A 27691-nucleotide genomic window follows, 5' to 3' on the forward strand; every position below is an offset into this window, starting at 1 on the left:
TGCTGGCCTAAGGGTTTCCTCTGAGTTGCCACTTTCTCTCTGGACTGGCTCCTTTCCAGCCGTTCCCTCTGGTACCTGTCACAGCTACCTGTCAGCAGGGCTTATTTCTGGTGTTTGTCTGCGGCACCTATCAGATGTCGTCATCATGGTAGCGAGGGTGTAGCTGCTCAGCCGATAAAGTCGTAGTGGTTCTGGGTTTGTGGGTAGCTCTACGTGAGGGGGCAAGGGTTTGGGGGTGAAGGATGTGTTGGGGGGTGCTGGGCCCCCTCTTTAGCTGCAGCTTGGTGCTTGAGGCCTCAGAACTTGGTCTCTCCCGTGCTCCTTGTTGATTTCTTCCGCAGAAGCAGGTTTGCCTCTCAGGGTCGAGGCGCCAGTCAGTGCTTGTACGTAGGCTTTATGTTCGGTGGTTCTTATTTTACATGCAGCCGTTTTTTGTTTTTATCATTTTGTTGGTGACTCTAAAGAAAAATGCCTCAAATTCAAGCTTTGGTCTCATGCGTTTGTGAAATGTAGTTAGGTCTTTGCTTCACCATGCACTTTGCTTTGTCCGCATGGAAAAGAAGCCGAGTGCCCCGTTCTGTCCTCGGCGTAGCAGTGGGGCAGGAGAAGGAACTTTGTGATCTGGACGTAGATGCCGATGTCTGCTGGGGCCAGTCATAAACCTGGCATTTCATAGGATTTTAAGGCTGGAAAATTGAACTCCAGAGATTTTGGGTCTAACCTCTTATTTTGCAGATAAGAAAACTCTCCTGAAGACGTAAATCTTGCTTTTTAGGGCTGCACCCGTGGCGTATGGAGGTTCTCAGGCTAGGGTCAAATCGGAGCTACAGCTGCCAGCCCATGCCACAGCTCACGGCAACGCCAGATCCTTAACCCCCTGAGCGAGGCCAGGGATCGAACCCGCAATCTCATGGTTTCTAGTCAGATTCGTTTCCGCTGTGCCATAATGGGAACTCCAATCTTTTTTTTTTTTTTCTTGTGATGAGAGCTTTTAAGTTCTCCTCTCTCAGCAACTTTCAAATGCACGCTTTTGTGGTTCACTGCAGTCACCTTGCTGTACATTAGATCCCAGGACTTACTCAGCTCATAAGGGGAAGTGGGTGCCTTTTGCCCCTCCTTACCCAGGTCTTCCTCGGTGTTGGTTTTCGTCCTCATTGTATTGCGGTAGGGCCCCAGACAACTTTCTCAAAATGATGTGTAGTAAGTACAGTGTTCTCGAATGTCTTAAAATGTCATTATTGTAGCCTTTCACTTGCTTCGTGGTTTGGGTTTGCATCGAATTCTAAGTTTAAGAAATATTCTCCCCGAAACAGGCTTGCAGGCGTGGTCCCGTTGTGGTCTTACATCCACTCTTACTCACTCTAGAAATCTCCCAGTCAGGTTCTTTGTTGCATAAAAATTTTTTTTTCTCCTGTTTGGAACTTTTAGGACCTTATTTCAAATACTCAGTGATATGAAATATCATGAGTTTTTTTTTAAAATTACTCCACGAATGTATTACATTTTATCATGAGTTTTTAAAGTCCTCTTTCATTCATTCTGTTCAGCCCTCAGTGGGTCTTTTCAGTCTGAAGGCATCTTTTTCTTAGGTTCTGGAAAGTCGTCTTGCTGCTGTCACCGTTGACGGGGTGCCAAACTGATGGCCTGGGTTGTGTTTTGTGGTCTCTACCTTGACTTCTTTGGCTTTGTCTTGCAGCCTTTCTATTGAAAACTTTATTGTCGCTGTATTTTTTTTCTAAGTGTTTTTTATTTGTTTCAATCTCATTTTATTTTATTTTATTCTGGTTCTATAAATACAGTATCTTCTCTGATCTGAGGATATAAATGGGAAATATTTTAGAATTCCCTTTTTTCCTAATTAACTCTTTGATAGTTACTTTTTTTTTTTTTTTAACCTGTCTTTCGTGCTGCTGGCTTTTCTCATAGGATGCCATCCTTAGTTCCCTGTTTGTCTTTTTTAATTTTAAAAATAGATTTTCCCTGTTCTTTTGAGTAGGGATGAGGTCAGTGTATGAAGTCTCCTTTGCATGTATGAGGTCTGCTCCTCCTGCAGCTGCTGACAGCTCAGAAGTCAACCGCTTGGCCTTGCCGCACAGTCTGTTGGGCTGGGTGTCCACCCAGGCCCCTCAGACTGCTGGTCAGTTTCTTTTGGAGCAGGGCCTCCTGTTGCTCTGTAGCCACACTGGGTTCCAGGCCCTTCTTTTTTTTTTTTTTTTTTTTGTCTTTTTGCTATTTCTTTGGGCTGCTCCCGTGGCATATGGAGGTTCCCAGGCTAGGGGTCGAATTGGAGCTGTAGCTGCCAGCCTACGCCAGAGCCACAGCAACGCGAGATCCGAGCCACGTCTGCAACCTACACCCCGGCTCACGCCAACGCCGGATCGTTAACCCACTGAGCAAGGGCAGGGACCGAACCCGCAACCTCATGGTTCCTAGTCGGATTCATTAACCACTGTGCCACGACGGGAACTCCTGGGTTCCAGGCCCTTCTGAGGGGCTTCCACTGGCCCAGCTGCCCCATGGACCAACTCAGCTGCTCTGCCTCTGTGTTCCACGCCTGCTGACTGCCGGCCGAAGCTGTGTGTGGCTGTGCTCGTCCCCTCTGTGGTGTCTGTCCCCTGCTCCTGTCCTTTCTCCCCACAGAGTTGTCGTAAGCTCGTCTCTGTCTCGGCCTCCCCCTTATTCCCTTGTGTTGTCTGGACGTTTTCTCCTTATGCTTTGTTCCTGTCGTCTCTGTGGGTCCTGGAGGTCAGGAGTTGACCGTCTGTCCCTAGAGTGACATCTTGAACCACAGCTCCTGGAAGCCCCTCCTGGCTCGTCCCCTTTGTGCCAGAGACAAGCATCGTGAGAAGCTTGCTCAGATTTGGAAATCATCCTGTTACGTAAAGCCGGCGGGAGGACTCTGTTACAGGGGGCTTGCTCCTGGGAGGCCGGGACTGATGGAGCCTTGGCCCCCTCTGTCAGGTGTTTGCTGCCCCTGCGAGTTCATGGTCAGAGACGCCTCATTTGGCCAGTGATTGTCTGGATCTCTCTAGAAGTGGGCAGGGCTGCTGTTGGACAGCTTGGAGGGAAGTGAGTTGTGTCTGCTTTGGCAGAACCGGCTGGGTGATGGTCAGCTCTCCTAGAAGCTGGGCGCGGGTGGAGCTGTGGCTCACAGGACACCCCTGGGCCCACGTGGCTGCATGCACGGGCATCACTCCCCTTCCCCCCGCTTATTTATGGTTATTTATGATTATTTAACTCCAACAGGGAGCTTGGAGTGTCACGTTCCACCGACAAATGTAACCTCCAGTTGGGAAATTCTGTGACATTGAGGGTTTCTTTTCAGGTGCTTTATAAGCATTTATTAAGCACTTAGTAAGCGATGTAGGAGGCCATCTCTAGACTGCTTTGACCCCTTGACTGACCCTACCCACCCTGAGAAAGGCCCAGATTTTCCCCTCCAGCAGCTGTTCACATAGTGCATACATCGTGCAAATACTATTACAAAAAGAGGTTTACATGATAAAATGCACAGAATTTAGAATCCAAAAGAAATGAAAAACAAAAAAACAAAAAAAACCAACCCTAAACTGGAGTTCTGTTTTCTTTCCTCTCCCGGTCGCTGACTTGGTCCATGTGCTTCGGCACGTGCTGCCCAGGGTCCGTCCAGGCCTGAAGTGACCCTGCGCCGGCAGCTCCCGTGAGAGCGGGGCAGGGCCGTGGCCAGCGCCTGGGGAGTGGGGGGATAGGCTCCCGAGGGCAGCGGGCTGGCCGTGGCATCACCCAGGGCGCCCAGGGCCGCTGGCCTCACCTCTCCAGGGGGCAGGTTTCCTCGAGAGGCCAGCCGTTTCCACGAAGCACCCACGCGCTGTTACGCGTCTCAAGACATCGTCTCATGAGTTTCCTTGAAGGAGATGCGGATGCAGAGGCTGCTTCAGATGCGGACTGGCTGGCATGCCTCGTTCAGAGGCCCGCGGCCCCCGGGGCGGATGGTTTTGCCTCTTGTTTTCCTGCAGCGTGTGGTCAGGTGCCCGGGAAACGGGCGTCCCCTCCCGCTTTGGAAGAGGCAGGGCACCGCCTTCCCGGCAAGACCCGATTCTCTCCCGCTCCATTGCAGGTCTCCGTGGCCCTCAGCAGCAGCTCCATCCGGGTGGCCGTGCTGGAGGAGAGCGGGGAGCGGGTCCTCATGGAAGGCACGTTCACCCACAGGATCAACACCGAGAGCTCCCTGTGGAGCCTCGAGCCCGGGAAGTGCGTCCTGGTGAGTGCGGGCTGTGCTGCCGTGAGGGGTCGGGCCCTGCCGGCAGGGCGTTTGCTGGGTGTTCCTGCGCCTTTGTGGGCCTCAGCTGACTGTCGCTGCTGCCTCTACAGCCCTGGTCCCTTGGAATGCCATTGCTTGGCTCCTTGACGTGGGGTAGGTGTCAACAAGGAACTCGGGGACACTTGACTGCAGTGTTTCTCACCCCTTTCTGTCCTCCTGCCCTCGCACAACCACCTGCAGTGACCACAGAGGAGGTCCTGGCGGGGCATCATCCCCAGTGCGGCTGTGCTCACACACCAGCCGCGTCCCCTCTGTCCCAGAGGCTTCTCCCCAGGGATTCAGTTACACCTAAGGCAGAGCCGAATCAGTCACCAACTGAAAGGCAGATCGTGGGTGCCGTCCGAATGCCGCAGAGCTGATCAATCCAGACATGCAGGCTTCTTTGACAAAGTGGGGCTCAGCGGGCCACGCTGGCCGCGGGGGCAGGATCCAGGTGGAGAGGTATGTGTTCTAGTTGCTGCTCAGAGCCTCGTGCCTGGTCAGTGGGCAGCACCCAGGGAGGCTCGCACAGCGAAGGGAGGCCATGTGTTTGGGCTCTTTGCTCTCCTCTTCCCTCCTGCTGGGGTGCTCAGCGGGGCCATGGCGAAGGGCTGAGGATGAAAAGAAAAACGCTGGGTCTCTGTACACAGGGCCGCAGGGTTTTATGCAGGGATGCTCCTGTGCCAGGCGTGCGGGAAAGAAAGAAATGCTCCTTTCGGTCTCATCAGGACCCACTGCTCTCTGCGCACAGGCGCCGGTAGGCCTGCCTGCTCGCTCCTGACCAACAAGGCCCGCGGGGCTCTGTTCGGGGCTGGGGTGGCTGGAGGTCGTGGCAGGCCTGGGATCCCCGAGCGCATACAGGCTTCTCTGCGTGACGGGAACCCCTGGGGGCAGAGCCCAGTCACATCTGCCCGATTTTTGGTGTGACCTGGCTCTGTCCCACCTCCCCGCCCTTCCAAGTTTTCTACTTCGCCTTCTTGGCCACAGCCCAGTGGCGCTTCCCAAGGTCGTCGGAGGTGGAAAGCCAGGGTGGCATTATCCCCTCGCCCCCTGAGGTCACACAGGTGGCCAGTGAGAGCCAGTGGCTGGTAGCCCACCCTTGCAGGTGTGGCTGTGCTAGCTCGGTGCTCTCAGGGAGCATGGACCCCGACTCTCGGTGCTCTGTTGTCCACGGACGCCGGGCCTCACAGAGCCTGTGTGGGGTCGACGGACTGACCAGTACAGTACCACGTACTGCTCGTCCCCATGGGCGGCTCGGCTGTGCCCCCTCTTCTGTTATCTGCAGCCCCGTAAACCTGAGTCCCTGCCTGGGATGGAAGGACTGACCTTTCCATGGAAAGTCACCACACTCAAGGTTCCCAGCACAGCTCACAGCCCCCACGCCCGTTGGGTGAAGCAGGGAACCGAGGCAGCCTCTTCCTCACGTTACTTCTGTAGAACTGGGGTTGCTACCAGGTTGCTCACCTCTTAGCGGTTCTGTTGCCGCAGGGGCCGCCAACTCCCTCCTGGTTGTCTCAGAGCTGTGCCGCCTTTGACATGTGTTGTGTGCCCTTGCGTGTGAACGTGGTAGGGCTGTGGCCTCCGTGGATGGAGTGCCCTTGGGCCCCGCTCTGTGCGGTGCCTGGGCGTGCAAGCTCGTTTTATAAATCGGGATGCCGGCGCTCAGAGAGGGTGAATAGCTTGCTTAGAGTGGAGCCAGACCCAAACCCAGAGGCCTCCTGTCCCCCATCCTCTCTCTCTCTCAGCTGAAAGGTGCCCTGCAGAGGGCAGGGAGAGGGGAGGAGGAGGAGAGCTGGCAGCTGGCATGGTGTCGTTCGTGAGTGACAGCCCCAGGCAGGTGAGCAGGGAGACGGGCTCAGCGCCTGCCCTGCCGACCTTGCTGAGAGGCCCGGCCAGCCAGTCAGGCACCCTGGCCCTGTGGTCACCCTAGGTCCTCCTCTGGTCCAGGAGGAGGCTTGTGCCCTGGCTGCCTTTCGTTTCCTGATTTGCTTTTGCCAAATACTTCCTGCTCGAGGCGTCATAAAGAAGAACCAGCTGTGGGCCGAGGTACACCTGTCACTGCTGGGGGCGTGGCTTGTGGGCGTTCTGCCCCTGCTTAACCCTGTGGGGCCCACGAAGAAACCTCTCAGAATTACAGGTGCTACGGAGGTTCTTTCCCAAGGCTCCTTGGAGTGGCTCGCATCACCCGTGACAGGTGTCATGTTTGTGGTGCGGCTTCACCTCTTGCGGGAAAAGAGGAGGACTTGTTCAGAGCAGCACGCCCCCTTCAGGAGCTTGCCCGTCAGCACCGCCCCGGCATACCTGGCGTGCAGCTTCTTCTCCTGCCACGGGCTTCTAGGACAGCGAATGCCCGTGTGTCACAGAGGCATTACTGCTTATGGAGCTGAAGGTTTGGCATGTTCTTGGTGTAATTATTTATTTATTGGTGATGTTGAGGGCTGTGTATCTGAGACGATGCCAGAGCGAGCACGTTGCTTTGAGGGGTGAAGACCCTGCTGCATTTGCTGCCAAGAACAAGTGCTGCTCCCTCGAGCCTCTGGAGGTGCAGAGCGTGGTTGCTGAGCCTGCCTCAGCCTCAGCCCTGCTCCCTTGCTGCCTTCAGCCTCGCTGGACCTCTGGACCTCCGCCTTTTTTTCCCCCCTGTCTTTTTAGGTCCGCACCCTCGGCATATGGAGGTTCCCAGGCTAGGGGTCAAACCGGAGCTGTAGCTGCTGGCCACAGCCACAGACACATGGGATCTGAGCCGCATCTTCAACCTACATCACAGCTCATGGCAATGCCAGATCCTTAATCCACTGAGCAAGGCCAGGGATCGAACCTGTGTCCTCATGGATACTAGTCAGATTCGCTTCCGCTGAGCCCGATGGGAACTCCCCATACCTCCATCTTAGAGGGAGGCTGGGCGCCTTGGTGGATTGATCCCCAGATGTCTGTTGGTTGCTTTCATGAAGTGCCAGGCCCTGTGCCGGGCACCAGAGCAATGAAAGAAAATAGTCAAGGGCCCACCTGCCGAGGGTCAAGTGGGCCGAAAAGGGCCCCGCCTGTCCTCGCCACACCCCAGAACCTGCATGGGGGCCTCACTTGGAGGAAGGGTCTTTGCAGGTGTGGTGTATAACGTTAAGGATCTTGCAGTGACGAGCTCGTCCCCAGGTGGGCCTACATCCAGGGACAAGTGACGAGAGAGAGGCAGAAGGGAGACATAGACGCAGGAAGAGTGACGTGAAGCAGGGCCGCGGCGGGGCGACGTGGCACAGCTGGCCCTGGGAGCTCTGCAGGGAGGACAGCCCGGACACTGGGCTGCGGGCCTGCCTGGCTCCGACGGAGAATGAACGTCCTGTTTGAAGCCTTCAGTGTGGCGCTTTGAGGGGACTGCCTCAGGCCCCTGGCACAGGCCTCGGGTGCAGCTCTGAGGGGCCATGTGGGCCAAGAGGGGTGATCCCAGGGGTGCCTGTCACCTTGCCAGAGTCCTTGTTCTGAGTCCTGATGCACTGGATGCCCAGCCACTCCACCCTCCTTGCCTGAGCCACGGATCCACATCCGACAGGCCCGGCAGGCTTGTCGAGCAGGCAGGGGTGGCAGCTAAAACCGGATGACAGTTCTTGCCTCCTCCCTCCCACACGCAGGAATGTTAAACGAGCTTCTTGATTCTCAGGCGAGCTCCTTTCTTGGTTACGGAGACGTGAAATCAGGGCCTCCCCCGATGCCTCGTTCTGTCCCACGGTCGCATCGGCTCGCTGTCCTGGATTCTCCTCCCAGGTGGCTCTCCCTGCCGTGGTGACGGCAGGCCTGCCACGCTCCGTGGTCTCGGTGCTCGTGGCCACGGGTGGGGCGAAGCCAGTCCCCACGGGACACAGTCCCCACTCGAGCCATTTGCAGTCGGGGCAGCGCTGCAGAGTGTTCGCAGGCCTTCATCTGCTCGTCTTAGAGCGCACGCTGGTGTGTGAGTCTGGTGCTTGAACCTGTGGTTGTTTCCATCAGGCCGCGCCCCGGTCCTTAGAGCGCTTGTTTAGAGCGGACTTACAGACTGACCATAGTCCTCGGCGTTGCTGTGCGCTCTTCCCGGAAGAACACTGCTTCTGTGGGGTCACCGGATGCCCGCGTGCCCTGGCGCTGGCCTTGTTCCTTTTACCTTATCTTTGCTGACTGGAGCTGCCTGCCTCCCAGCTGTCCCTCTCCGTTTTCTCGCGAGGATGTGTGTTTCTCTCTGAAGTGGTTCATCATCTCCGTTTTGTCATTGGTGGCCGCCAGCGCTCTTGCTGGCCCTGGGGGGTTATCGTTCAGCTTGAAATACAGATAAGTTCCTTTAACATTTGGGCAAGAACCCAAAGCCTGGGACTTGGTCCCTGGAAGGAACTGCGAGCTCTTGGCCTTCAGTGCACAGGTGTCCCAGGACCTGACGTGTTTCTCGAGCATCCTCGCCAGCCCCCGGGTCCCGGCCAGGAAGAGCTGAGGCTGGTGTTGAGAAGCAGGTGGCCTGAGGCAGCACGTTCCGGCAGCATTCCGGAGAAGCTGCCCGGAGACAGAGGCATGCGCTGGGCAGAACCAGAAGACCACACTCCCCCTCCGTCCTCCAGGAGGAGGGGGCGCTGCCGCCGGGAGCCGCGGGGTTGGCCTCTGGCTCAAGCCCCACCTGCACCGCGGCTGCTGCAGTGCTTTGATGCTTCAGCTTCAAAAAAAGCCCGAGTTGATGACATTGAAAACCAGGCAATGCGCCCCCACACCGCTGCGGCCGGCAAAGCCCCGCGAGGCCAGCGGGCTGGCCGGGGCCGCAGGCTCCCCGCAGAAGGGCCTGGAGCCGAGCGGGCCCCTGCTGTTTCTCCCCAACCTCTGTCCTGCTTCACGGCGCCGCTTGGAAGCCCCGTCCCACAGCCTCCCGTGCATCTCCTTGGCCCAAACTTGATCCCACGTACGGGCAGCTGCGAGGAGCCGTTTTCCTCGCCGGGCACGCCACCTCCCTGAATAGAAACCAGCTTCTGTGACGAAGGCCAGGGAAGGAGGGCGTGTGGGTGAGTCACCAGCACACGTTGGCCACTGGGGCAGCTGATTCTCGTGCAGTTCGAAGTTTCTGTGAGGAGGTTGTGGGAGAGCTGTCCAGCCAGCTCGCTGGAGGTCCCCCTGAGAAACTGCTCCTGGGTCTGGGGCCAGGTTGGTAATAGGAACCCGGAGGAAGGCCAAGGAAGGAGAGTGTGTTACCGGGTCATAACAGTGACCCCAGACCAGCCAGGCGGACCCCTGAGCGCTGTAGCTGCATCATTAGGGACGGGCCTGAGTGGGAGCTACTGGCGTGCTAGGCATCCAGGAGCCGGTGCTGACGACAGAGGGGTAAATGCTCCTGTCACAGAGGACAAGCCCCTGCAGGCCACTGCACAGCGCCTGTCGGGGCCAGAGGCATAGTGTCCCTGCCCTTGTGGGGGAGACAGGGTCAGGGAGGAACCCCCGGTGGATGTGGCCATGAGACATCTGTGCCTGCAGGTGGGACATCCTGGGAGGGGGCAGCATCACCTGTGCAGTGTGCTGCTGGGGGCACATCCCTGAGTCTCATTAATTTGTTAAACAAGCCTGAAGTGAAGGATGGTGTTGGGGAGCTTCCCGGTGCCCTAGAGGTTAAGGGTCTGGTGTTATCACTGCTGTGGCATGGGTTCGATTGCTGGCTTGGGAACCTCCACATGCCGCAGGCGCAGCCATAAAAGGGGCATGGGGGAGAAAGAACGGTCTTTAGCAACAGAAAACAAACGTGTTGGAATGTTCCAGATGAAAGGGGACAGGACCACTGAGATGTGGTCAGGACCATGCACTGGAGGGAGGGTGAGCTGAAGTTATTGGGAAGGAATTTTCATTTCTTTGTGAAGGAGACACTCATTGAAGTATTAGGGGTAAAAGGCCAAGATGATTCTGGAAAAATACCATGTAATTTACCATGTATTATACATAAACTTAGACCGAGTGAGAGCATGTACGCAGACACGCACACGTGATCAAGAAAGGGGGTTTAGCGTCCTGTTGACAGTGGGCAAAGCTGAGAAGAGTCTACGGGTATTCTTTGTCCTGAAATAGTTCTAGCAACTTGTAAGTTTGAAACTATTTCAAATAAAATGTTTAAGACATGAAATGGCAGATAAGCCCATGAAAAGACGCGCACTGTCATTAGTCATTAAGGAAATACCACGTAAAGCCACAGTGACATATCACTTCACATTTACTCAGGTGGCAACTGGCAAGAATGGACAGCAAGTAGCAGGTGCTGGCGACAGTATTGGGCTGCTGGAGCTCCTGTGCACTGCAGACAGGAAGGCAAAACGGTGCTGGTTTGGAAACCAATTTGACAGTTTTTTTAAAGTTAAACATGCACTTACCGCAGGACCCAGCACTGCTGGGTATCTGCGAAGGGGAAAGAGACCATGTGTTCACACAGAGGCCAGCGTGCGGCCCGTGCGTGACTGCTGAGCCGGGGAACGCATCCACAGGTGCCTCAGCCTGCCGTGTGGACGTCTGCTATGGACACAGGCGGGCTGGGCAGTGAGGCCCATCAAACTGCTTGTTTTTAGGGTCAGTGTCTTGTGGCCTGTGTTGGGCTTGCATGTGCGTGTGGACCTGGCCCGACACCCTCTTGGCTCATGTGAGAGGGACCAGCAGCAGAGCCCCTGGGCGGCTTTGGGCTGGTCCCTGCAGCGCTGTCCGGGGGCTCTTGGCTTGAGTATGGCTCTGCTGTACCCATAGTGCTGGGTGATCCAGGTGAGGCACTGACTTCGAGGTAGAGGTGATAGTATGTGGGTTTTTTTTTTTTTTTTTTTTTTTCCTTTTTGCTTTTTAGGGCCACACCTGCAGCATATGGAGATTCCCAGGCTAGGGGTTGAATCACAGCTGTAGCTGCTGGCTTATGCCACAGCCACAGCAACTCAGGATTTGAGCCTCGTCTGCGACCTGCACTGCACCACAGCTCACAGCAGTGCTGGATCCTTAACCCACTGAGCGAGGCCAGGGATTGAACCTGTGTCCTCATGGATGCTAGTCAGATTTTGTTTCCGCTGAGCCATGATGGGAACTCCTGTAGTGTGTGTTTTACAAGACTTGTCAGTAGTAATAGTATGTGGGAGGGATGTCTTAGCACTGATAACCGACCAACAGGGATACAAGTAAAATAAGGCTAAATAATTCTGCCAATACAGTCGTCTCTCGGTATCCTCAGGGGACATGGTTCCAGGATGGCCCTGGCCGCAGATACCAACATCCGAGAATACTCTGGTCCTTACGTAAACAGTACGGTATCTGCGTAGAGCTCACTCTCCGCCATCTCTAGCTCACTTACAACACCCGAGACAATGTCAGCGTTATGTGAACAGCTGCAAAAGCTCCGCAAATTTGAGTCTTGCTTTTTGGAACTGTCTGGGTTTCCCAGGATAGGGGTCAGTCAGAACTACAGCTGCTGGCTTATGCCCCAGCAATGCCAGATCCCACTGAGCGAGGCCAGGGATCAAACCTGCTTCCTCATGGACACTAGTGGGGTTCACTTCCACTGAGCCACAGTGGGAACTCCCCAAATATTTTTGATCTGAAGTTGGTTGCATCAGTGGATACGGAACCTGTGGATACGCAGAGCTGACTGTACCTCACAAGTCTTTCCTGCACTAGTACGAGCCGAATGCATTTCCCCCTTGGAAGGTTTTCATTGCGTCGGCACAGAGAGCTGCAGCTCAGTAAGGACATGCCGAGGTCTGGCCTTGGGGTCTCTGAGGGCCCCGTCAGGTCTGCGTGCGCAAACTAGAGGAAGCTGGCTGGGCAGAGATCTGGAAACAGAACCCTCACCCTGAGTGTATACACTGGTGTTGGCAGGAGAGGTCATTCATCTGACCGGGCGACAGAGGCACTCAGAGCCTGCCCTCTGAGCCCTGCCGTGTCTACCCAGGACGATCCGACTCGGGGAGGCTCACCTTGGCTGATGTGCCGAGATGCTGGTATTCATGCTGTGCTCGCAGTTCTCTGGAGACTTGTCTCCCGCAGCAGTGCCCACGCCCCAGTGGCTCTCAGAGCCTGGGACAGAGCTCTGCCGTGACCCTGCTGGACCTGGGCTCTGCAGGGGCCCTGGGTGCACTCAGGCAGCAGGGCTTCCCTAGCCCGTGAGCGATGGGGCTGACTTCTAATGACCTGTGGGCACACAGTGTCTTGACTGATGTCACTGGCGTGTGGCCCAGCTCCGGGGGCACTTTGTCACGGTTGCCCATGGCTGGTAGCCCTCCTCTCATGGTGTTCCTCTGAGCAAGAGCTGCTCTGGCTGCCAGCTCGTCATCTCCGTGTCACCTCTCTGCCCCCTGCATGTGCCTGGGACCTTCATCCCATCTGAGGGACAGCACGAGGGAGGGTGGGCAGGGCGGCCCACCATCAGCTGGGAGTTCAGTTGGGAGTTTCCCGATGAGCCCAGCCACTGACCCTGGGAGGGGCGTGGCCTGGGCCCCCCCTGTGTGGTCCAGCCCCTGGGATGGGTGTCCTTGGCATCACCTTCCGACAAAGCCCTGCTATTCTGCAGTTCCCACCTCGGAGTTCTTGTGCCCACCCCACCCCCAGCTCCTCCCTCCCCTCCTTGGGCTGCCCTGTGAGGCCGTGGTGGTTCTTCCCCTGATGGGGAGGAGAGTGGGGCAGAGGCACCCAGACCTCTGCTTGGGGGAGGGGGGGTCATCATCGGGCTGAGTGCTTGGTCCCCTGGGTTCTAGGTCCCCCCACAGCAGGCTGGAGCCCGGGTGCTGCATCTGGAAGCAGAAAAGTCATCAAGAGGGAGGGAAGGGGGACAGGCTGGCAGGGTCCTGGCAGATGGACATTGAAAGCAGCTCCTGTTTGGGCTCAGGCTTCTCATGGCCGCTCAGGGAGGCTGTGACGGGGACCAGGTCTGGGGGGTGGGGTGGGGGGCGCGGCTCAGAGCACTTGGAAATGTCAAGTGTTCTTGGTCAGAGTGGGCTGGGGTTCTGATGCATATGGGGTCCCTGTCTTCCGAGAGGACCTGGGGGCAAGGACCACAGGCACCAGCCAGTCGTAGATGTGGAGCGCCAGTCCCCTGCCAGTGCCCCGACTTCCCCTCTGGGTCCCCAGCGCCGCCTCCCCGGCCCTGACTGTGTCTGCCCCCGTGTGCCAGGTGAGCCTGAACAAGGTGGGCGAGTACTGGTGGAGCGCCATCCTGGAGGGCGAGGAGCGCATCGACATCGACAAGATCAACAAGGAGCGCTCCATGGCCACGGTGGACGAGGAGGAGCACGCCGTCCTGGACAGGCTCACCTTCGACTACCACCAGAAGCTGCAGGGCAAGCCGCAGAGCCACGAGCTGGTACGGGCGCCCACCCTTCGCAGGTCGTCCTGGGCCCTCACGTGGGCAGCTCTGGCCTGGTCTCCCCCTAGGCCGGGGCTCTGGTTCCACCGCTGGACAGGGAGCCCGGGTGGCAGAGCTGCAAGGGGCCTGGCCGCGGGATCGGGGCCCTCTCGTTCCTAGCTCAGTGCTGGGGCCGTCCAGGCAGATCCCTCCGAGCCCCTCCAAGACCCTCAGCAGAGGGAGGACGGCCAGGCCCAGGCGTGCTCAGGGCCAGTGTGCGGTCGAGCACAAAGGGGCCATGGGAAGGAGGTCCCTCCGAGTCGCTTGGACGTCAGAGGCCTGAGCGTGCGTGTGGCTGGCGGGCGCGGGGGCCGAGGAGGTGAGTGCAGAGAACAGGATCAGGTGGCAGGCTGCCTTCTGTCTCAGTAATCCCACGAGTGGCTGTTTGGAGGAGAGAGGGTTGTGTGTCTCAGGTTATTTTTAGCTCCCAGTGTCCCACGTGAACAGCACCGGGAGCCGAAAGTCCGGCGCGGTGGGAACAGGCCAAGGTGAAGCACGTGTCCCGTCCGGGGAGGGCGGGCGTGGGGCTTGCTGGGCACCACGGCCCCTCTCCAGGGTTTGGCTGCTCATGTGTCAAACACAGCGCTCCCCCCAGGACCGCTGAATGCCGTTCGGGTTCTTGGGTGTCCTGTTTGTCCCCTGGGGGCCGCGCGGTGAGTGTTTCAGGCCTGTGGCTGCCAAGGCTCCTGCCCACGTGCCTGTGGGTCTGTCTCCGTCCTCCTTTCATTCAGACCTGGACACACACGGCCCACCTTGCTCCTGCGGGGGCCGCGGGGCCGTGGAGGGTGCGCTGGGCGCTCACTGCTCGCAGGTTTGGTGGGGTTGCCTGGGACACAGTCTCCATGGCAGCCCGAGTGGAGGGTCGAGGGTTAAGGGTCACAGCGCATGTTCAAGGTCCCAGAGCTGATCTGACAGCAGGGCTGGCGTTTGACCCCTGCGCTGGTTCAGGCCTGTCTGTCTTCTCTCCCTGAGTCTCTGCATCTTTTCTCGGTGTGGCTCCCTGACCCACCGGGGCGTATGGGGCCGGAGGCTGGGGCTCCGGGTGACCTTTGGGTCACAGGCACGTTAGTGGTCTCGTCTTTGGAAAGTGATGTCTGGTGTAATTGCTGAGCTCGCAGGGTCCAGGACTTGAAGTGCAGCTCCCCTGTGTGCACATTGAAGTGGCAGCTTTGATCCAGTCTCACTGTGTTTGCCTCTGGCCACCGGATGAAGGAGCATCTGAACACTGGCCCGACGGGAGCGGGGCTCGTGCAGCCACTGGAGGGGGGGTGTCTCTGCCCCAACGTGGGCAGCACCGGCCGTGAGGCCCAAGTAGGAAGCAGCTCGGGAATGGGGCTGACCGATCAAGAAGGAGCTGAAGAAGAGCCATGAGGACGCTGCAGTCTAGTGGAAAGACCTCTGCGGTTTGAGTCCAGAGAGATTCTGGAAGGACTTGCCGTTTCCCATCCCAGGCAGTGTGCCGACCGTGAGCCAGTGAGAGTGCCTGGCAGAGTGCAGTGCCCTGCGAAGACCTTCGGCGGACACATAGAGCCCATGGCTGGTGGCAGGACCCAGGGATGACCCTTCGCCCAGCTGGCCTGCTCCTGGACAGCCAGGGCCCCCAGCTCCCCGCCCCTCACTGGAGACAGTCAAGGGCTGATGTCTCAGGGCCCTGGTGAGGGAGGTGGGCGGGGGTCTGAGGGCACGGCCCTGTGCCAGCCCTGCTGCCTGGGACTCACCGGGCTTAGCAGGGATTCGGGGAGGAGTATCTGCAGATGGGGCCTGGCCTCCCAGGGTCCCACGTGCACCTTCCTCAGCACCTGGAGCCTTGAGGGAAGCCCAGCCTGGGGAGCAGGTGCTGAGAGAAGCGTGGAGGCTTGAGGACCTGGTGGAGCTGGCGTGGCCTGGTGGTGTGGCAGCTGGACTTTCCAGTGCTAAAGGCCTTGCAGCCATGCACAGTTGAGTCGGTGGTCTCCGTGGGCCCCGGAGGAAAGCACCCCCAGGAGAGGAAGGGACTTGGGGCTGGAGAGTCAGCAGGACCAGCTGGTGGCTTCAGATGAGGGCTGTGAGGAGGGAGGAGCCGTTTGAGAAAGGAGGTGGTGGCGGTGAGGGGCCCAGGGCTCCCCGTGGAGCTGGAGTGTGGGCCTGTCGGCCGCCTGTGACAAGGCTGGTGCATGGGGACGTCGTCATGGGTCGGGGCTCAGCGCAGGGTGAGTGAGAGACCGAGAAGGGGGCCTTCAGAGGGGGCGGAGGGCGGGAGCTCGAGGAGGGGATGCAGGAGGAGGCCTGGCTCGGCGGGGCGGCCAGGAAGCTTGTTGCCGGGCGACAAGGTGTCACCTTGTGACTCTGCTGGGGACGGGAGGCGGGACGGCGGTGGGGCCCTGGGCTCTCTGGTCACCTCCTCCGTGGAGGCTGCAGTGCCCAGCCCTCCGAGTGCTCTGTCCAAGGTCCCTGTCATGTGCTGTCTGCTGGGTTGGGAGTGACATCCGTTAATCCCTGCTCCGCGCTGCGGGTCTCTGACACGTTTGCTGCCGTGCACTTACTTAGGCTCAGTAACAGGGAAAAGGAGGCGCCTGTCAGGAGTCCCGCAGCCTCGTCCAGTACCAAGGATGTCCCCTCAGCTCTGTCGGCCTAGAGGCCGGGGGTGGGCAGGCCCTTCTGGCCCCCAGGCAGTGCGTGTTTTCGTTTCTCCCTGTCAGAAGGAACAGAAGGTGGCTCCCAGCCCACTGTGTTGGCAGGGAGGGCACGGCGGGCAGCCTCGGGGACCCAGGGGAGGAACGCCTGCAGCACAGGGAGATGCCTCCTCGCGGGCACAGCCTCCTGCAGTGCCCTGGCCGAGGCGCCGCTTGGTCCGTTGCCGCCCCTTGAAGGCTGAAGGTCCAGACTGGCCACATACTGGGATGCATGATGGAGCCGCTGTGACCCCCCCCGCCCCGTCCCCGGGGTCCACAGGAGTCGGGGGCTGTGGGGTCCTCAGCCGGACTTGTAGGTGTCTCCCTCCGAGTCACAGCCTGGGTCATCCCCAGAGTAGCTGAGGGCTCGGGCCTTGGTGCCACCAGCCTTCTCCCCGGGGGAGGGGAGCAGAGGCCCCCTCTTTGCACCTGGTCAGCAGCGCTGTGGGCTGTCCCCCTCGAGGCGTTCAGACACATTGCTCATGAGAAGGGCAGCCTCTGAGCCAGAGAGACGGCGGTGCTTCACTGGGGGGCAAGACGGGGGCAGAGTCGGCCTGGGGGGCGGAGTGGGGGCACAGTCTTGAGGAGGGGTCTGCTCTCAGTCCAGGCGGGGCCTCTTCCGGAGGCGGCAGGGCAGAGGCCCGCTCCGCTCCGGGCCGCGTGGGCCGGGTGACTACAGTTAATCTCTCTATTTTCTGTTCGTAGAAAGTCCATGAGATGCTGAAGAAGGGGTGGGACGCTGAAGGCTCTCCCTTCCGAGGCCAGCGCTTCGACCCGGCCATGTTCAACATCTCCCCGGGGGCCGTGCAGTTTTAATGACCGAAGGAGAGGCGGCCCTCGCGGCGGGGAGGCGGGGCCTTGGCGGTGTCCCTCGGCTCCCTCCTGCCAGGGACTCCCTGTCTGGTTCACCCTTGCCATCCTTGCTTTCAAGGGCGAACCCGGCCTCCACGCTGGCCCTGCGCCTCCAGACTGTTCCAGAGCAGGGTGGGCGGGGGCCGCGCGGCTGGTGCCCGGCGGCGGGCCGAGAGCAGGCGCCCCGCCCTCTGCTTGCTGCTGTCTGTGATCTTTGCTTTTGCTGCTCTGGCGCTTGGGGCGGGGCCTGCAGACTGTGGGCCGTGCTCCTGGCAGTTTGGGGAAACCTCAGCCTTGTCCTCTTGCTGGGTGTGTTCGTGTGCCGTCCTGCCCGTCTGCTTGTACACATCACCTGCCTGCCTCCCCCGGTCCAGGAGCCGCCGAGCCTGGGGTCCTGGTTACGGGTTCGGGATGCCAGAGGCAGTCTCTCGTGGCTGCAGGTGCAGGGCCAGCCCCTGTCTTCTGGCCCACTGCCCTCTCCCACCCGCTCTAGCACTTTCCTCTCCAGGGGTCTGGTTCTTGTCAGAGCGACCTGGGCCAGGCACCCTCAGGAGACCCCCTGGCGTGTCGGCCGTGCTGCAGCCCTGTCCCTTCTCGGCTGAGGCCGTGCTGTGCCGCACAGAGCTCGCGGCTCTGCTCCCACTGCTCTCCCAGGACCCAGAGCCAGTGCTCTGTACCAGGACCTTGGGGCTGCCCTTTGGGGCGGTCACCTTGCAGGTTTCTGCACCCCGTGAGCTGTGTTCACTGCACTGGGGGAGGAGGAGCTCTGTTTGGGGGGCCTTCAACTCTGTAGCTGAGAGCTGCTCGTCGACGTCTGTAGGGGCAGGTTTCTGGCAGACGCAGCCCTGGGCCCCAGGAAGCAGTTGCTTGTCCTGATGCCGTCCCGGGAGATGTGGACACCAGGTGGCTGGTGGGCGCTCCACCAAGGGGGCACAGAGCCCTGCTTTGCGGTCACGCCCAGGCTGGTGGGCGGGCCGCTGACCTTCCCAGCGCCCTCAGGGTTTGCATGCCTGCCCCATGTAATGAGAGGCCTCCCTGGCCCGCATCGGTGTGAGGGCCGCTCTCCACCTGCCTCCTCCCCTCTGCCGTCTTCTGCTGTGGTGGGGCGGGGTGGGGTGGGGGTGCCTGCACCTCGGCTCTTTGGGAGACTGGGGGCTGCGGGCTCCGTGCTCAGTTGTCTTCCTTTGCCCCTTCTTGTCTTCGCGGTTGTGTTTCTCCCCACCCTACTGACTGTAGCGGCGGCCTGGGGCTGGGGCTCTGGTCCCACGTGCTGAGACTGCCAGGTGCCCTCGCCCGCCGTCTGGTGGGCGACCTCTGCTCCTTGCTGCCGGTCTGGGCCCTGGAGCCTGTGCTCCCTGCCTGTTTTCTCTCTTCAGACACGGCAGCAGCAGATTGGCCACTGAGCTCCATCCGCAGAGGTCCAAGGAAAGCGGGGTGCCGCCTGCAGAGTCGCCCCGTCTCCAGTGGTGGTTTGCAATAAATCCGTATGTGAGCACATCCGTGTCTGTGTGACATTTGCTGCCGAGACAGTTTTCTGTGTGTGGTCATCGCCCACGTTCTAGCCAAGAGGTCCCTGGCCCATGTACACAGCAAATGCCAAAATGGGGAATTCCTAAATATTTCCCAAAGCTGTTTCTCATTCAGCCTGCGTGCTAGCCAAGACTTCACGTGTCTTTCAGAAATCCGATAAGCTTCTGCTCAAGAAAAACGATTGTAGCTATATAGAGCTTACATCCGTTTCCGAGCGGGATTCAGAAGGCTTCACCCAGGGGGTCCTGGTGCCCTCTTCCCCTGCACTGGTCCCTGGACACTGGGCCCGTGAGTCTGCCTGCGTCCCTTCCAGGCATAACAGGTGGCTGACGGGTCCCCTTCCTCAGTCCCGTCGCAGGCCTTCCGCCCCCCACCCCCACCCCATTCCCGGAGCTGTGCTCAGGGGGCCGGACCCGGTGGGTATTTCCTGATGAGCATTCTTGAATGAATGAAGAATGTGCAAACGCCTGAACAGTGGAATTCTTAAGCATTCTCCAATAACCTGCCAGGAAGGCGAGGCGCCGTCTTTCAACAGTTTGCCTCCAAAGCTTGGCAAGAGGGAGAACAGCCAGGAAGGTTTTGTGGGCAGGTGTGTCCAGGAGGGGCAGCTGCCTTTCGAAGACCTGACCACCCACAACACAACCTGGGGGACAGACCCAAACCCACCCCCGGTCTGCTTCCGGGTGGCTGTCTGGCCGCAAGCTCAGCCCAGGCTGACGGCTTCTTTCCATGAATAAAGGGTGGAGTGAGGGCCCCGGAGCCGCACCTGCCCCAGCGACGCACGCCTGGGCTCGGCCCCTGGGGCCTGGAGTCAGGTTGTCGGGGCCCGGCCCCCACTAGGTGTGCGTTTCCTGGACCCCAGGCTGGCACACTGGCTCGCAGCTCCCTGGTGCCCACGTGGACGTGGTTAGGAAGCTGGGCCTCTCCTTTGGGTCCCTGTCACAACCTGAGGGGTGAGGGAGAGCCATGCGCTGTCCCTGCAGACTCGCCCCCTCCCCGCCAGGCCGCCAGAGTGCGGGTTCGTCTTCTTTCTCTTACCTCCTTGGCTTTTTCCATTACAGCTGAAGGGTGGGTGTCCCGGCCGGCCTGCCAAGGGAAGGGAGGGCCCTCACAGCTGCCCGCCCCTCACGACCCGGAGCCCCGCGCTGGACGCCATTGGTTTGCTCTCCCGGCCCCGCTCTGCGGTGTTGGCACCTGCTGCCGCCGCCCAGAGGGCGAGGGGTGGAGGGGGCTGGGCCCGCGTGCTCCAGGCCACCCTGGGGGGCTGCTGCCATGGGCTTGGTGCTGAGGGGGTCCTGCCAGCTCTGGACAGAGAGCCGGTGGGCCTGACACGGCCATCCTCCCGCAGGGCGGGTCGGAGACCGTCTTCCCTGGAAAAGGCTAGGCTAGGGCCCTGGCCGGAGAGGTGCCGGGACCCTGGTGAGTGAGGGCTTCTCCGGGGAGCTCAGGCTGGGCCTCCACCTTCTCTGTTCTGGTTCCTCCTGGAGGGCTCCTCGGCTCATTGTCAAGCCCCCCCTGGCCAGTGGCCACAGTGGAAGCATCACCCTGAGGTACAAGCTGAGCCCCACTGCTGCCCCCAGTCCCAGCAGGACCCTTTGCTGTCCCTGTGTCACCCCTGCAGAGGCCTGGCATTGGCAGGTGCTCTCCAGGTGAATCACGGGGGGAGGAAGCCCCCAGCGCTGTGAGCCCTAACGGCCCAGCCATTTCAAGCTCTGCCTCTGGACACGGGGTGACAGGGGCTGGGGGAGGTTCCCCCTGCAGGGGTGGGGAGCCTGCACCTTGAGAGGCAGGGTAATCAGAAAGCTGCCCGGGTTTTGACCTTGCAGGGATCGGGGTCAGGAGCATTGACCTGGCAGTGTTCCCCGGTGGACCTGGACTTGGGGAGACCACCGAGCTGGCCCGCAGCACGCCCCCACGGAGGCTACAGAGTGGGGATTCGGATGGGGAGGGCGCCAGCAGCCCCGGTGCAGAGGGCGCAGGGGCAGGGGAGCACTGGCCAGAGTGCAGGGTGCTGGCAGAAGACTGCAAAGGGGAGGGGAGGCAGTGCAGGACGAGGGGGTGAGACCCCCCTGGTAAACAGCCCTGTCCGTGTCTGGGAGCACCAAGAGCATGAGCCCTGCCTTCCCGAGTCTCCCATGTGCGGGGTTCGTGCCGATCCCTGTGATGGTGCTGGCACGCGTGGCGGTGGTTCTTGGGGCCAGAAACTGGGCTGGGAATCCTGATGCCCCCCAGAGTCCAAGAAGCACTAGCTGGAACTAGTTCACTAGTGCTCTGAGGTGGGTCCCCCCCACCCCTGCGGAGCCCTGGAGCCAGCTGTTCGGCCAGCGATGGGTGTGGTGGGGCCGGAGGACACGCATTGGCCCTCATGTGCCAGGGGAGGGGGCAGTGCTCCGTTTCCCCCCACCCCCAAAAGGGAGGAGGATGCCTTCTTGTTCTCCCGATTCCCCCGCCGCCTCGTTTATAGACTCGGGGAGCTGAGAGGGAGTAGAGAGGAAGCCACTAGGCGAGTCTCTAGACCACTCACCACGCTCCGGCCAGGACATTGGACGTGGGCTCCTTGGGGACACGGCCAGAGGCTTCCTCTGGTGGAGAGAGTGGCAGGGCTGTCTCCCCTTCATGGGAACCCTGGCTCCCCGGGACTCATCCCACCCCCCTGGGGCGCCACCTCTCGCAGGGATGCCTACCCATGCCGGGGCCCCCCTAAGAGCTAGAGGCACCCCTGCTCTGTTCCTGGGTGAGTCCACCCAGGAACAGAAGTGGGCCCTTGGTTGGGGGGAGGCAGGCAGTGCTTCTGGAGCATTCCATGGCAGTCTGTTGGACTGGACAGCATCAGGACATCCTGGACTCCATGGATCAGCACCTCCCAGACGCAGCTCAGATCCCGCGTTGCTGTGGCTGTGGTGTCGGCTGGCAGCCGTAGCTCCGAGTCAGCCCCTAGCCTGGGAACTTCCAAATGCTACGGGCACGATCCTAGAAAAGCAAAAAACAAAACAGACAGACAAAACAAAACAAAAAACCAATTGGACGTATTTATGTGGCTCTACTCTGAGTTCTCAATTCTTTTTTGTTTTGTTTTGTTTTTTGGCCGTTCTTGGCATGTGGAAATTCTTGGGCCAGGAATCAAACCTGTGCCACAGCAGCAACTTGAGCTGCTGCAATGACAGTGCTGGATCCTTAGCCTGCTGCCCCACGGGAGAACTCCCTCGGGCCTCAGTTCTATCCCGTTGATTTATATGTCTGCCTCCCATCATTAACACCCTGCCTTGATAACTGGCTATCTGGTCAGCCTGGATGTTAGGAATCGTCTTTGTCATAACTGTTTTGGTTATTCTAGGATCTTTCCCTTTTCATGTGAATTTTAGAAAAAGCCTGTCTAGAGCCTAAAAAAAAAAAATCTCACTGAGCCTTTGGTAAGAAATGCACTAAACCTATAAATCCATTTAGGAGGAATTGACATCTTTACCATGCTGACCCGTCCAGCCGTGGACACGGTCTGTCTCCCCAAGTATAAATACCGCTTTCATCAGCATGCGGTAACTTTCCTCGTGTAGATTCTGCATGTTTTGTTAGATTTATACTGTAAATGATATTGCATCTTTTATTTTCATTTCCTCTTGGTAATGTATAGAAATGAAATTGACTTTTTGTGACATATCTAGCGATCTTACTAAACATATATTAGGGGTTTTTTGTTTTGTTTTTGTTTTTTTGCTTTTTAGAGCCGCACCCACAGCATATGGAAGTTCCCAGGCTAGGGGTCACATCGGAGCTACAGCTGCCAGCCTACACCACAACCACAGCAACGCCAGATCCAAGCTGCGTCTGTGAGCTACACCACAGCTCGCGGCAATGCCAGATCCTTAACCCACTGAGCGAGGCCAGGGATCAAACCCGCAACCTCATGGATCCTAGTCAGATTCGTTTCCGCTGCGCCACAGCAGGAACTCCCACTTTAGCCATTCTTTAACGACAGATGTGGTAACAACAGATTCTCTTTAGTTTTTCCTTATCTGGAACTATCTTTATTTCCCCTGTATTCCTGAAGGATCTTTTCACTGGATTTTGAAATTGACTATTTTATTTCAGCCCTTGAAAAATATTGTGTCACCCTCTCCTGACTATCATGGGTTCAGGTGAAAAATCTGCTGTTATTTGAGTGGTATTCTTCTATTACAAATGTGTCATTTTTGTCTGGCTATTTTTAAGATTTTTTTTTTCTTCTTTGCTTTTAGCTTTCAGAAGTCTAATTATGATGTGTCTTGGGGTGGCTTTCTTTAGGTTTTTCCTATTTGGAGTTTGCTTAGCTTCTTGAATCTGTACATTTTATGTCTTTTGTAAAAATTGGGATTTAAAAAAAACATTATTTTTATTTATTTATTTATTTATTTTTTAGGGCCCCACCTGTGAAACATGGAAATTCCCAGGCGAGGGGTCGAATTGGTGCTGCAGCTGCTGGCCTATGCCACAGCCAAAGCAATACCGAATCTGAGACGCATCTGTGTACTCTGCACCAGCTTGAGGCAGCACCAGATCCTTAACCCACTGAGCGAGGCCAGGGATCAAATCTGCATCCTTATGAATACTAGCCAGGTTCTCAACCGGCTGAGCCACAGCGGGAACTCCCAAAACATATTTATTGAATTACGTTTGGAGCCTCACATCCTTTCTCCCTGCCTTCTGGGACCCCAGTGATCGAGTGTTGTAGCTCCTGTTGATGCTCCACCAGTCTATGAGGCTCTGTTTTATTTTTCAGGCTGTTTTCCTCCTGTTCAGAGTGAGTAAATTTATTGGTCTTTCTTCGAGGCTACTGATTCTGCCCTTTGTCATCTCCAGCCACGAGAGTTGATCCAGCAAAGTTTTTAATTTGGTTCGTGTACTTTTCGGTTCTATAATGTTTACCTTCTAGAAAATGAAGCCCCCCGGCCGCAGCCAGACAGCCTTCTCCTTTGGAGCTCTCAGCGCCCTTGTCTGGGTGTCTGCTGGATTACGTCCAGGGAGGAGGAGCTGGGAAGGGGAGGCTATGCCATCCATCCTGTTCTGGAACTAGAAGTCCAGCTCCAGGAGGTTTGACCACCACCGTATTTCCTCTCTAAAACCAGGAGCCATGATGACTCCTAGGTGGTAGCTTGGCAGATGGCAGCCACATAAGTGGCACTGGGGCTTTCAGCTGCCGGAAGGTTCTGATCATGGTGAGGGGTGGAGAGAAGGCAGGCAGAGAGGAGCTGGGGGAGGGATGCGAGGAAGCGGTCCAGGGCATCCTGCAGCTGCCCAGCTCGCTGTAGCCCCGGGCCCCATAGGTTCCCCGACTGACGGGGCCCAGAGTGCAACACAGCAGGGCAAGTGCAGCTGGTGGGGGAGGCGGAGACAGAGGATGAGGAAGAGGGAGGCGGAGAGAGGGAGAGGAGGCCAGGCCTCGGCATCCAGCCGGTGCTTCCTCACGGACCCGGGCCGACACTCCTCTCTGGAGGCTCTCATGGCCCCCCTTCTCACTTGCCAGAGCTGGGCATGGGGCCAGGAGGAGCGCCTGGGGGGGAGGGTCCCCAGGTGCTGCAGGAGGAGGCCACTTTTCTCAGCGCTTCCAGTCCCAGGGATAAAAATACCAGCTTGCAAAATCAGCTGCTAATCTTGTTGCTAGGTAGAGTTCAAGCCCAGAATTGCCATTTTGTGCTAAGTTTGGCAGAACAGCTTTTACTGGGAATTAGACTCTCAAACCCAGGCTCAGGTCTTGGAGGAGGCACAAGGAGACAGGCGCTTTGCTCATAGCCTTGCGAGGGGACAGACAGGGTGCATGTCCCACCCCAGCTGTCGCGGGGCAGTGGACCCGTGGTAGATGTCCCCACTTCACTGCGAGTCTGCTCAGGGGGAGCCCATGGGACCTGGGCCCTCCCACTGGGGAGAGGCTGGGGACAGGGGGACACCGCAGTGAGCCCCTTTGGGGGCCATGTGTCCCAAGCAGAGGTCCCAAGACCAGAGAGACAAGGCAGACAGGTGGCCTGGACACCAGTGAGGGAACCTTCCACGGGAAAGCGCTCCCGCCCCAACCTGGCGCCGTGGTCTCCGCGCAGGGTCTGACCCTCCTTGAGACGGTCAGGGTCGGGGGAGCAGGGAGGGAGCACGAGGTGCTGCCTGCAACCCAGCCCATCCAGCTGGGGAGGTGGGACGGAGCGCCCTGGAGGGCAGGGGAGGGGTTAGCCGCCAGGTAGAAGGGACGAGGCTGAGATGCTCCACACAGAAGGGCCTGGAACTGCTGACGTGGCCACAGCAAAAGGAGGCATCTTAATGACTGTAATTAAAATGTCAAGGCCGGTCTATGGCAGCCAGGTGGTTGTGAATCCCGGTGAAGGGCTGCAGGTGCCTGAGACAGGGGGACGGGGCCAGCCAGGCCCCTCGGCCTCTGGGGCCAGGACAGGGGGGCCGAGCCTTCCTGGGAGCTCACCCTCCAGCCCTTCTCCTTCCTGGCCAGGCAGACCTCACAGGGAGGTTGTACGACCACCTCCTGGAGCCTGCTTCGCACCCAGGTCTCTGCCCTGGTGGGAAGCAGGAAGGCAGAGACGGCTTGGGGCCCCAGAGGCCTGGTGGCGGCAGCCGGAGCTGCCCAGACGGAGGCCCCCTGGGCTCCAAACAGCACTGGCACCAACCAGACTGGCTTCGGCGCTCTGCTCCCAGCCTGGAGCTTCAGTTGTACTGAAGCGGCTGACGGTGTCCCCCCGGGACCTGCACAGTCTGCCAGCCACAGTCCCCACCCGGTGCCCACCGCTCTCTTCGGCCCTGGTTGTCAGCAGCCTCTGCCCAGGAAGGCTGTGCCAGAGAAGCCTCTCCAGGGCCGCTGCCAGCTGTGCTGTGGGAGGATGCTGACGCCCCATCCCTTCCACTGCAGGATGGTGGCCCTTCATGTCCGAGAATTTCCCATCCCCGCCACCACAAAAGCTTCCACAAAAAGGCCTCGTGCAACTGGCTAGTGCAATCTGGGCTTAAATGCTCAAATCCCAGTTGGAACCCAAGCTGGGCTGGTCAGCAAAGAGCCCACACCCAGCCCCAGGCTGGCCCGGTGGCAGGAGGACCCTCACACAACTGTCCCTGAGGTCATGGCAGGGGACAAGGCGGAGGCCCAGCCTTTCCCTCCACAGGGGGGACTTGGGGCAGGGCTGGGTCTTGGCCTCACCCTGGGGTCCACTGGGACCATCAGCGTCCTGCTTTTCCTTCTGTGCTTCGTCTACTCCAGGGAGAGAGATGTGCACCGGATCTGCCGTCTGTGGCCTCTTTCCATCTCGTGGCTGATAAAAGGGATGAGAAGCCCACAACAGCTGCATTTGGGGTTGGGACCAAAGTGGAGAAAAGCCGATGAGAGTGGACCCTTTATTACCTCAAATGTGACTCTTGAGAGAGACTCCTGGGTATTTGATTTAAAACAGCCCTGGCAGGGCAGAAGTCTGGCTGGCGGCCACCAGAGGCCACAGGAGGGCAGCATGTTTGCTCTTCTAGAAGCAGGAGGCGGGGCTGCCAGGCCTGTCCCCCTCCTACGGGCCACCAGCTGTTCTTTTTGTTTGTTTTAATAACAGCTTTATTGAGGTATAATTCACATAGCATAAAATTCACCCTTTTAAAGTGTACAATTCAGTGGTTGTTAATGTATTCACTGAATTATGCAACCGTCACCACTATCCAAATTTAGAATATTGTCATCACCCCAAAAAGAAACTTCGTCCCCATAAGCAATCATGCCCAATCCCCCCTCCCCATCCCAGGCCTACTTATCTGCCAACCACTTATCCGTCTCTATGAATTTGCCTGTTTCATAGGATAGAGTTGGAGCCCTACCTCACACCACACACAAGTGTTAGCTCAAAATGGATTAACAACCTAAATATAAGAGCTAAAAGCATAACACTCTTAGAAGAAAACACTTTTTTTTTTTTCTTTTTAGAGCTGCACCTGCAGCATATGGAGGTTCCCAGGCTGAGGATCAAATCAGAGCTACAGCCGCCAACCTAAGCCACAGCCACAGCAAAGCCAGATTCGAGCTGTGTCTTCGACCTACACCAGAGCTCACTGCAATGCCGGATCCTTAACCCACTGAGTGAGGCCAGGGATCGAACCTGCAACCTCCTGGTTCCTAGACAGATTCGTTTCTGCTGCGCCATGATGGGAACTCCACGAACACTATTAAGAAAGTGAAAATACAATGTTCAGAGTAGAAGAAAATAAGGGTTTAATATCCAGAATGTAGAAATAACTCCTACAACTCAACATGAAAAAGACAAGCCAACTAACACGTGGGCAGAGAACTTCAGTAGACCTATACAGATAACCAGTAAGCAGATGGGAAGATTCTCCATGTCCTTAAGTCAACAGGGAAATGCAAAACCCACAGGAGATACACTTCACACACACTAGGATGGCTATGATGGTTTTGAAAGGCCAAGAACAAGTGATGGTGAGGGTATGAAGAAATTGGACCCCGTGCATTTTGCCAGTGGGATGAAAAATGAGGCAGCTGCTGTAAAAAACAGTCTGGTGGGTCCTCAAAAAGTTAAACAGAACTACCGCATGACCAAGCAGTTCTGCTCCTAGATATATACCCGAATGTGGTCGGAGGTACTGTGTGCCACTGTCCACAGCAGCGTTACTCACAGGAGACAAAAGATGGAGACAGCTGAGATGTCCGGCTCGACAAACAGAGTCCATCCATACAATGCAATGTCATTCGGCCGTGAAAATGAAGGAAGTTCTGATAAAGCCGTCTGCCCTTATCCCTGCTTTCACCTTCCAAGGTTTCAGTTACCCACGGTCAAGTGTGATCCCAAGTATCAAGTCGGCAATTCACAGGCCTTACGTTTTGGCCATTCTGGGTGGCGTGATGGAATCCCGAGCTGTTCTGCCCAAGTTCCCCAAGCATCGGCATCGTCTGCCTCTGACATTCGCCCACCAACAGCGCGGCTCCATCTTCCAGGATCACCCTAAGGAGATGATTCTCCTGACATAAGGTCACCCACAGCACATGGAGCTTCCCAGGCTACGGGTCGATTT

General features: G+C 58.0%; 1 protein-coding gene across 1 annotated transcript in view; it reads left to right on the plus strand.

Moving 5' to 3' along the window:
- The window catches only part of NUDCD3 (NudC domain containing 3), a 71179-nt gene extending 52550 nt beyond the window's left edge, over window positions 1–18629 (plus strand). The window contains exons 4-6 of the mRNA XM_003134880.7: window positions 4097–4240; window positions 13401–13589; window positions 16988–18629. Of these exons, the coding sequence (XP_003134928.3) occupies window positions 4097–4240; window positions 13401–13589; window positions 16988–17098 (444 nt within the window). The 3' untranslated portion in view covers window positions 17099–18629. The remainder of the gene's footprint in view (window positions 1–4096; window positions 4241–13400; window positions 13590–16987) is intronic.
- Window positions 18630–27691: the final 9062 nt, after the last annotated feature.

Source organism: Sus scrofa, chromosome 18, assembly GCF_054392235.1.
Source record: "Sus scrofa isolate SSC_HxYL_T2T_F1_AM1 chromosome 18, Sscrofa_HxYL_maternal_Yorkshire_Landrace_v2.0, whole genome shotgun sequence".
Taxonomy (NCBI): Eukaryota; Metazoa; Chordata; class Mammalia; order Artiodactyla; family Suidae; genus Sus; species Sus scrofa.